The 11,690-nt window shown below is 34.5% G+C and overlaps 1 protein-coding gene across 1 annotated transcript in view; it reads left to right on the top strand.

Moving 5' to 3' along the window:
• LOC121726777 (aminopeptidase N-like) overlaps window positions 1-11,690 on the top strand; it is a 29,818-nt gene that overhangs the window by 1,249 nt on the left and 16,879 nt on the right. The window contains exons 2-7 of the mRNA XM_042114282.1: window positions 5,464-5,637; window positions 7,976-8,290; window positions 9,199-9,388; window positions 9,965-10,218; window positions 10,628-10,820; window positions 11,294-11,480. Coding sequence (XP_041970216.1) covers window positions 5,464-5,637; window positions 7,976-8,290; window positions 9,199-9,388; window positions 9,965-10,218; window positions 10,628-10,820; window positions 11,294-11,480 — 1,313 coding nt within the window. The remainder of the gene's footprint in view (window positions 1-5,463; window positions 5,638-7,975; window positions 8,291-9,198; window positions 9,389-9,964; window positions 10,219-10,627; window positions 10,821-11,293; window positions 11,481-11,690) is intronic.

Raw genomic sequence — 11,690 nt, 5'->3', positions numbered from 1 at the left:
CTCTACTTTAACTTCTATTAAAACATAATATTAGTGAGTATCACTTAAATTTTGGAGGCAGTCATTTCCTTAAAATATTACCTATATCTATAATATTTATTATTTAATAATCTATATTCATTAGTATTCAAGTGTAAAATATAGTCCGAAAATACAACTGTTCTTTGTTTTTCTACCGGAAAATTTAGCAACATAGCACCTAGCATTACTGCCATAAAAAATAATCTGCACCATGGTCAACGCCTACCTGTGTTATATAATGCGAGCCCACATACATTGCTGACCTTAATCAAGCTAAGTTGTTCATAATAAAATACATGTTACAACTACTTATTACATAGTATTATGGTTGGAGTTTAATTATTTTAAATTTTATTCAAAAACAAGATGTTGCTCGCAACTTCATTTATCTGGGGGAATTGTACAAAAACTTCGTGAATCTTTAAACGGAACCTCCGGAAATATACAAAGCATACTAAATTATACTAAATCCATTCGACAGAGGCAAAAATAATATAATGTACTGTCGGTCTGTTTCACTACGAGTATCTACAGTCAAAAATATACACTAAGGGCCTGTTTCACCACTTTCTGATAAAGTGCCTAATAGGCTATTCACAACTTTTTTGACAGATTCTCCATACTTCATATGTCAAGTTAATTGGTGGATAGCCTTATCATGAAGTGGTGAAACAGGCCCTAAGTAGTAAGTATTGCTTTTTGTGTATATTATTCATATATGCACCTGATATAAAATTCACGTATTTTATCTCCTTAGCACTATCCGAAAATGTTACGACTTAATTACAAAAAGTAGGCTACTGCCAGCAGTACAGACAGCAATAATATTCACCAATTTTATATTACAGTGATAGTCAAGTTATGCATGTCTAATTACTGTAAAAGTCGTCAAAGTAATGACTAATGAGATCAAACAAAAAAAACATTGGAACGACGACTACCGTTTTAATTATGAAAGCGATTATTATGTTACTTAGAAACAATTTGGGTAAGTTATTACAAATACCCTTTTTTACAAGATTTGTACTATCAGAGAAGTTGATTCCTAGGCAGATGGCAGACCTACGTATTTAAAATACGGTATTTTGGTCGCGTTATGTCAAAATCAGCCGACTGATCACAAATAACATTGAATTGACATGATCCAACCAAATGACGTTGGTTTGTCAACTGCCTAGGAATCAATTTCCTCGATGGTACATAGAGATATTTTGAAATTTAATCAAAGTATCTAAATTATATTGTTGTCTTCCTTCAAGAAGATACTTACACCAGTTAAAAGTACATCATCAATATGTGTTATGTTTTGGCCAAATTTTGTCTGCGACATCGTTGTACCAAAATTATCATAATATTATATCGCGCAGGATCTCTACATTTTGTATGAAGTAACAGACGGGCATAATATACATAATTTGGTATTTATAATATTACGTTGCATTGAGTACTGATTGTGTTTCTTCGTCATTGTTATGTAAAGGTCATTTTATGTCTAATTAAATATTATCTTAGTATGGTTGAGAGTTACATTTTTGTCGTCGTACGTTTGAAGACGTCACATAGCTTACCATTTTTCGACTTTATTACTTGGCAACTGTTCAAAAATAGTTTATATCTATGTACGGCTGTGCAATTCACATAGGTCCTAAAAGACAAATATAATATAACCTTTTAAGGTATCCTTAAATAATAACACAGCATTTTAGTTTTTATGTTTTTTAGATCAATATTTATGAAGTTTTATATTTTACGGCCCGCACAAAAAGACCTTTAAAAATACTTTACTTTTAATTTATTAAACGATTAATTTATTTCGTAAGTTCCAATAAAAAGGCAACATGACATTACCCATATCTCTCTATGTAGGGAAAAATAGCTCACATCTAATTACAAAGTCATTTGCGACTGCTCGGCCAAGCGTGACCCGTCAAGATTTATGATTCATTATCCGAAGTAAACGGTCCCGAACACAAGGCCACTGAAAATTTACGTAAAGTTTACGAAGAATTTCAAGTAAAAGTTGGATATAATATTGTTTTTACTATCAAGGGAAATTGTTAACTAAGTCACAGAATATATATTAGTAGTACCAAACTAAGTGTACAATATTATAAATAGAAAATGTTTCTGCCTTTCTGTCTCTTCATCTGGTATCTCATTAAGCTTAAATTGCATAACTGATTTAGATAGATCTCTATATCTCTATTCTCTACACTTTGAATCCCGAGAATTTACATGGAATAGTTTTAGTTTTTTTTTTTTTTTTTTTTATGAAATAAGGGGGCAAACGAGCAAACGGGTCACCTGATGGAAAGCAACTTCCGTCGCCCATGGACACTTGCAGCATCAGAAGAGCTGCAAGTGCGTTGCCGGCCTTTTAAGAGGGAATAGGGTAATAGGGGAGGGTAGGGAAGGGAAGGGAAAAGTTGAGGGTAGGGAAGGGAATAGGGTAGGGGTTGGGGGATTGGGCCTCCGGTAAACTCACTCACTCGGCGAAACACAGCGCAAGCGCTGTTTCACGCCGGTTTTCTGTGAGAACGTGGTATTTATCCGGTCGAGCCGGCCCATTCGTGCCGAAGCATGGCTCTCCCACGTATAAAGTTGAGAGCAATGACAATTTATTTACTTGTTATTTTATCCAAATACTTATTGGATTTTTTAACGATTTGGTGTGCACATTACTTACTAATGCGAAAAGAAGATTATTTTCTCTCTGTACTCACAGTTCATGTCTATTTATAGAATGGACTGTGAATGGAATGAACCGCACTGGAGCATTGTAATTTGCACAGAAGGTTCTAATTATTTGCAAGCATTTCTCTATATAGCGCTAAATGTTAGTACTATCAAAGAACCATTTAGTACGAGCAAGCGTTCATCATAGCTTATACGTACACAAATCGTACTAATAAAGACATTTTCAGAGTTATAATGGAAATATTAAGATTAAAACTTATACGTGGGAGAGCCATCCTTCCGCACGAATGGGCCGGCTCGACCGGAGAAATACCACGTTCTCACAGAAAACCGGCGTGAAACAGTGCTTGCGCTGTGTTTCGCCGAGTGAGTGAGTTTACCGGAGGCCCAATCCCCTACCCTAATCTCTTCCTACCCTACCTTATTCCCTTCCCTTCCCTACCCTCCCCTATTACCCTTCCCTCTCAAAAGGCCGGCAACGCACCTGCAGCCCTTATGATGCTGCGAGTGTCCATGGGCGACGGAAGTTGCTTTCCATCAGGTGACCCGTTTGCTCGTTTGCCCCCTTATTTCATAAAAAAAAAAACAATGAAAATAGTTTTTATCTCAAGTATTGCTTACTGAGTAAACCATTACAAAATTATTTATTTTTAGCCCCAGAAAACTGTTTGAGTTATAATCACCTCATAAAATTTGAGATTTTTGAGTTGTTCAAAGCCACTTTCCTGACCCTTATTACCCCTGTATAGGGAATGTTATTATTCGACAAATTTACTATTCGAATAATTCGAATATTTTACAAAACTTTTCGAATAATTCGAATATTATTCGAATAATTAAAAATTATTGAAAAATGCTGAAAACTCTGAATAAAAGTAACAAAAAGCTTCGTACAACCATGTACAACCTATTTTGTTAATACTATAAAGTAAGCAATTCTTATTTTTACTTTTATCAACATAAATCTTTATAAAAAACATAGTTAATTTTTATTGTTAAACACTTTAAAAATGTATATTTTAAGGTTTCAGCTGGGCAATAAAAGAAAGGCTGTAAAGTGTAAACCGTTTTCGATCGTAGCACCTTTTACTTTTCTCATGTGATTATGCTTAAGTCTTGCTAGGCAGCAGTTGAGATTAAATAATAATATGATATTCTGCGTTATGTTCATTAATACTAAGCCAGCTTACCCGTCTTTTTGATATTTTCGATCCACGTTCACCTAGTTCATCTAGTCGGCTTCATCTGTGTCAATGTGGCTCGAAATTATAAAAAAGGGCCACTAGAAAACCAACCCCACAACAAAGAAAAAAAATTGCAACGGAGCCCTAGGGGAGGGTGAAACAATCCTAGAGCTGGTGAATTTAGTAACTTGAAGTTTGATAACTCCAATAACATGATATTAAGGAGCCATCGACATTTTTTTAATACTGTACTAACTTTTTCAATTATCAGACGAGGACAGCCGTGGTAAAGCTATTGAATAGCAAATTTTTAACAACTTGTCGAATCATAGATCACATCCAGAAAAAATATTTTTTGTATTTTAACTACATATTTTAAAAATCTCAATATTCACTTACATTTATTACCTTCTTAAAAAACGAGTTTGTTTTATATACACCCTTCTGGCATAATGAACATGAACAATAATGAACTAAAAACATGGTCAACGGCGACGATGAATGGTCGTGTACTCATTAGTTAGACTAAAAACAGATATTTATATATATATATATATATATATATATATATATATATATATATATATATATATATATATATATATATATATATATATATATATATATATATATATATATATATATATATATATATATATATATATATATATATATATATATATATATATATATATATATATATATATATATATATATATATATATATATATATATATATATATATCTTTAAAGATGTAGAATATTCATAAATAATATTATTTTGCTGAAATAAACTTAATTATGTTCTCTTTCCATGTTAATTTTATATTTGATAGCATTGTAAACAAAAATAATAAATATTTTTAGTATTCGAATTATTCGAAAAATAATTTGGCGAATATTCGAATAATAAAATCGTCGAATATTCGAATAAAACGAGTATTCGAATATTCGAATAACATACCCTACGGCCCTGTACCTAATGCATTCCCGTGAAAATTAATTCCCAGGCAGTTGACTGACCTACGTCGTTTGGTCGTGTTATGTCAATTCAATATTAGCTGTGATCGGTTGGATGGGTTAACGCGATCAAATTACTTCGGTACGCCATTCATCTAAGAATCAACTTATTTGATAGTACTTTTACCTTTTACAATTTTTTTTTTTTTATGAAATAAGGGGGCAAACGAGCAAACGGGTCACCTGATGGAAAACAACTTCCGTCGCCCATGGACACTCGCAGCATCAGAAGAGCTGCAAGTGCGTTGCCGGCCTTTTAAGAGGGAATAGGGTAATAGGGGAGGGTAGGTAAGGGAAGGGAAAGGAATAGTTGAGGGTAAGGAAGGGAATAGGGTAGGGGTTAGGGGATTGGGCCTCCGGTAAACTCACTCACTCGGCGAAACACAGCGCAAGCGCTGTTTCACGCCGGTTTTCTGTGAGAACGTGGTATTTATCCGGTCGAGCCGGCCCATTCGTGCCGAAGCATGGCTCTCCCACGTATAAGATTTATTTTGCCGAAGGCTTTAATTTTTTTATTTATATTATTTGCCTTTTCCTTCAGGTACCTTCTGACGACGCGGCTCTCGCCCAACAGAGCGAAGTACTTCTTCCCGTGCTTCGACAACCCGCGGTTCGAGGCGGTGTTCAAGTTCAAGGTGTACGTGACTCCTCCACAGCCCGGTACACAGTACTGTAATACCACGCTCGTCATAGCCGATGAGTTGAAACATCAAAGGTAAATACATGTTTGTAGGGTTCCGTACCCGAAGGGTACAAACGGGAACCTATTACTGAGACTTTAATGTCTGTCTGTCCATCTATCTGTCTCCAGTCTGTATCTCAAGAGCGGTGGATGTATTTCTGATGCCGCTATAACAACAAATACTAAAAACAAAATACTTACTTAAATCAAATATTTAAGGTGTACCCTTAACAACAAACTTGATTTTTTTTGGCATTTTTTGCTCTATATCAATAATGGCTACACGTAGGCACTTGAAATATTCACAATATACTTAATGGTATTAGTGCTTTAATAATTGATAGTAAAATTAAAATAAAATAAATATTTAGGCTCCCATATACGAGTAAAAATACATTTTATACAATATATTATATCTGAGGGTACTATTATAAAACATAGCCTATACTATGTTTTATAATAATAATAGCTCCCACACCGGTTTCGGTGATGGTGGCCGATTTCATTGAAACCAGGCCAGCTACGCAGGAATAATTTTATAGTGCCCAAGTGTGTGCGCAGTACACAAGTTACTCTCATAACCCAGTGGAACGGAAGACCGACACGACTGGCTAGAGACCAGGCGCAGGACCGACTTTTTACATGCCCATCCGACGTTGCAAACATTTCCACTGTAATTTCTAATAAACTAATGCCCTTAGTTAATTAAAAAGTTATTGAAAGGCGTATTTCGCAGCCAATCAATTGGTAGAATAGTCATAACGAAACACTTTACGCATATGAATTTCCAACCTCACAATGCGAGTTCATTATAGATCTATTATTAGATTTACCTATGCCTTATTTATTTGAGAATCAAAGACGGCGAGTGACACCATTTCTCACGGTCTGTATCACTCTCCTATTACGGATGGTAAGGGCTTGGCTCATTGCCAGTGTCGCTTCTATATAAAACATTCATTCATAATCGTGCCCAGTGATAATGTGTTTGTGGGATAAAAGATTTGAGATGATACATAAAGTTAATATACCTAGCGGAATAGAGAAACAAAGGCCTGAGCAAGAGAGATGTCACTATCAGTAACACTGCGTGTTAAAACGAGACGTGTGATACATGACAGCAGCACTCTTTTCTTGACGTCCAGTCGGCACACGTGCCGCACGTTGACAATTTAATCTCATAGAATTCATGTTCAAGCATACTTGAGTAAGTGTATACGTACACATATTTTTCACACAGATGAAAACCAATTTTGGTTTCGTTTGACAGCTCGAGATTGTTGCTCTATTCCGCATATTATCCGTATATTAACTTTATGGATGATACTCACTTTTAATTTGATACTTACGTGTGGCGTTTTCAAATTTTAATGATTTTCAGATGATAAAGGAATTTTAATAATATGGCACCACTCATACTATCAGCTATTTTATTAATTTATCTTTATAGCACTTATGTTTATTTTAAACTAAAGTAAGATTCGAAACTATACTAGGCCGAATTTAAAAAATTTGGCAAGAATATAAAGTACATCTTATAATTCACTTTTATGTCTCTACTAAATATTTTTAAACTTACATTGATCATTTCATTTAAATAATTCATCCTAAGGAACGCTATATTTTTGCTCGCCGTTATTACAATTATTTTCTACAATTATACAACTTCAAAATTATATAAAATGTATATTGCAGTCTGTAATTTAGCAACAATCAATTAATTTTTAATAACAACTACTGTAGCGTTATCTCAACAAGATTGTAAGGTCATCAAGTTTATTAGAAATATAACGTTTATACTAAATACCTATTATATTTCCTCAAAAATAAAAAAAAATCTGCAACAACCTTCAATAATTTCCGATCTCTCGAATTACAACCGATTAAGATCCGTAGAAAGTAGCGAGAGAGGTTTGGTGAAAAAACATAAATATCTCTATAGAAAACCACTGTACCCGTCCATTCCATATACGTGCACCAATTACTCAGTTAGGCCTCTCTCTATAAGGGCCCCGTGAATGTGAGGTGATTACGTTTTGACTTGTAATGATTTCCTATTCTATAGCACGAGTGCGCAACAGATGTTTTCACACAAAGTATTTGTTTGATTTTGAGCGTGGGTTTCCTTGAAAGTTCTTCGATTTATTATTTATTCGATGCATATTTACATGTTACGTTTCTATTGTAAGAGCGTTATGTAATGCTCTACATTTTTGGTATCATACTTTGGCTCCATTTTGTAAACGAAACGTGTACTAAATTAAGTAAGTAATCGTGTTTAGTATTTTAACTATCTAATACTCAACTCGTTTACTTTAATTTGTTTATGCAAATGTATCGTTAGCGTTACATGAAAATGTTTTTTTTCCAGTTCAAAAGACTACAAGATTATCGAATACATATCTTCGCCTCAAGTTGCTCTCTACCAAGTTGGCTTTCATCATTCCCAATTCGGACACAGAGAGGTTACTTCAGATGATAAGACCGATACCATATGCGTATGGGCGCCGGTCTCCACTCTACAAGACTACACCGTCATCTTAAACGCTGGAGCCACGATTCTAAATTTGATTCATGATTATGCATCAGTGAAGAGGCCTCTTGTGAACGGACCGATAAATATAGTATCTGTTCCGACAATCCTTAATGGATACGAAATTGGGAGTTGGAACTTACTAACAAATGGGTAAGTTTAATTGATCATTATTCGAAAATAAATTACATTACAGCACTTAAGAGGGTGGTTAATGCACTTACACTGAGCACTTTATTAATATAATTATTGTACAAATTAATTTATTACCTCTAAGTGGGCCCCCAGACGATCAATTTTATTGTGCAATACCATTGTATAATACTATCGAACAATTTATTTGACAATAAGGTTGAAAGGTAAGATTCAATATCAAGCCCAGACGGTCAATAATATTGCACAATATGTGATATTTCGTAATACAATCGATCGCCTACTGCCTAGGGATCGCTTACACGAAAGTTTTGAATAAAAAAAATCTCACCTTTTCAATAATTCATGCAAAAACATTGTGTTAATTTGGCTACGTACGTTGCCAAGTCGTGAAACTAAAAATTGATTATATTACCGTTGAGTCATCACATTTCACGTTTTAATAAAAACAACAGAACTCAGAAACTCTTAGTAACGCAATACAAAATAATCTTGTAACAATGGTTAAATAAGATACTTTAAATGTAATCGTAGTGAACATGTACTATAAATAAATTTGTTATTCAAGAGTTTTTGAACTAAGAAGTCATCAAAGTACTATCAGAGAAATTGATTTCTATGCAGATGGCGGACCTAAGTAATTTGATCGCATTACGGCTAACATTGAATTGACATAAGCCGACCAAATGGCATAGGCCCGTCACGTGCCTAGGAATAAATTTATTCGATGGTACATTTATGTTTTATTTTAAAATATCAGAATACAATATCTAAAATATAAATTATACTTTCTGATAATAAACACACGAAGGTACTTAATGGTCCAAACTATGACAGAAATTACAAAATTTCATTTCATTAATTATAGAAAAAAAAATACACAGTAAATTAATTTTCAATTATTACAGGGACAACAGATTATCGTACCATCACGATTACACCAGCATCAAGCAGATGGAACAAATGATGTTCGAGTTGACTCAACAGCTGTGCAGGATTTGGCTGGGGAGTCCTGGGGAGGCGGAGCGGACGAGGTGGAAGGACGAGTGGTTTAAGGAGGGAGTGGCCACCTACCTCACCTACTACTTTTTGACCCAGGTCAGTATTCAAGTCTTGAAAATTGTACCATCGAAGAAATTAATTCAAAGGCAGTTGACGGACGGACGGATTTTGGTCGCATTATGTCAACATAGATGCCGTCATCGGTCGGCTGGATTTATCAAAACGCGACCAATATACGTAGGTTCATTATCTGCTGATGCAATGGTAGAATGGAAGATTGTGATTTTATTATAGTATGTATTATCGAAATAAAGAAATCATGTTGGGGTACTGATCTTATTAAAACTTTAAGGACGTTATTTGATACCTATAATTGTATAGGTGAGAATTGAATGACTGAATTGAAGAAGAAAATAAGTTGTTCCATAATTATCTTTCATTGTTTATGACACAAACCAGAAATAAAGATTTTATGAAGAGAACAGAAATAAAGATTATTGTGCCTAAATATTCAGAATAGCGACAACAATGCAACTATATTATTATTTACCCAAAACATTATCTCAAGCACGACCCTTTCAGATATTATTATCTATTTTCTGCAATACAATCTAATGCAAACATTAACACAATACAAAATACTAATGCAGTAATACCTCTTTTTCATTACAGTACAACCACGGCATACCAAAGAAGAATATCCCAATATCATACTACGGTCTGCAAATGAAGAACAAAGCTATGGCGATAGACTGGCACCATAGCACTCCTGCCTTGATAAACTTCAATAACACATTAGCTATTGATATTCCGAATCGATACAAAGATCTTGTCACCATGAAGACTGCTTCGCTGTTTTGGATGGTAGAGAACTGGATCGGAACTGAAAAGTTCCATCAGGCTTTAGTTAAATATATTAATTCAAGGTAATGCTATTTTTTTTTTAATTTTAAAACATTTCACTATCATAATATTATTATAGTCCGGCTATTGATACATCACAATCATATTGATATGCTAAACAGCAGTCATATTATATTATTGATATTATGGTAAATAGCAGTCTTATTCAAATCATTAGCAATAGCCGAACACCGACAGATACAAAAACTTTTTCTTCTAAGAAAATTCTGAATCTAGTACAGTTTTGCTAGCAATCTCAGCTAGTAAAAATTTACAGCATAACGCAGTCACAGAATTATATACATTCGTTAGGTAAAGCTAATACAAATAAGTTACACTTTAAAACATCTAAAACCTATACAAAACATTATGTTTTCATAGAAACCTTGGAATTTTAATCCATAAATAAAATATAATTATACTCTTTTCCAGGAGAGGTAAATCCGTTTCCCTAGTTGACTTCATGATAAGTCTTGATCACGACACATTCGAGTGTTTGAACCAGTTCTTCAACGGCTCAACCGCGTCCAGAGTTCTGAACTCCTGGTTCCATAGACCTGGGTACCCTGTTGTAAACGTCCAGGTGTTGAGGGATCGCCAACCTAACGCCATACAGTTGAAGCAGGTAACTGTTTAAAAGTTATACAATAACCTTTTAATATTATAAATTTGAAAGTGTGTCTGTCTGTTACCTCTTCACGCTCAAACAGATGAAAGGATTTTGCTGAAATTTAGAATGGATATATTTTGAGTCCCGGGAAAGGACATTGGATACTTTTTATCTCGGCTCGGTTCCCGCACGATAAAAGAATTTTGGCGCAAGGAAGTTGCAGGCGACATCTATGAGTAGTAAAATAATATTTTAAGAATGCTCATTGCTAATTTATAGCGTAGCACATTTTCTTGTAAAAGTGCCTAACTTCATTGAAATCGATTTTATGAGATCTATGAAGAGTCTTCAATTTGATCTTAATGAATCCGTAATTTAATTTAGTAAAATATAACGCAGTATAATTTAATTTTACAAAACAATACAGCAGCATTCCAATGCACTAATCCAGTTTTATCGACTATCCAATATATTTAATTCCTTTCCAGCGGCAATTCAGCTTCATCAGCAGAAACAAAGTGGACTCCAACTATCTGATACCGATCTCATACATCATGCAGAACAATCAGAACTGCTACAACTGCTACCAGCCGAGGTTCACTATCGGCATGCAGACCTACACTTTCGGTGAAAACCTCGATGGCGGCTGGATTATATTGAACACAAATGCATCAGGTACTACGTTATTTAACTTTGAAACAGATTAAGTAACTTTCTGCCACGCACTGTTAAACTCTGGAACGAACTGTCACCTTTCCGGATCAATACGACCTGCAAACCTTCAAGAAGAGAGCTATTATTTCCTCTTAAAAGGCCGGCCCGCGTGGCCTGTACCTCTTCTTATGTTGCGAGTGTCCATTGGCGACGGTAGTTGTTTTCCATCAC

Source organism: Aricia agestis, chromosome 5, assembly GCF_905147365.1.
Source record: "Aricia agestis chromosome 5, ilAriAges1.1, whole genome shotgun sequence".
Taxonomy (NCBI): Eukaryota; Metazoa; Arthropoda; class Insecta; order Lepidoptera; family Lycaenidae; genus Aricia; species Aricia agestis.
This window is presented reverse-complemented; position numbering and strand designations above follow the sequence as displayed.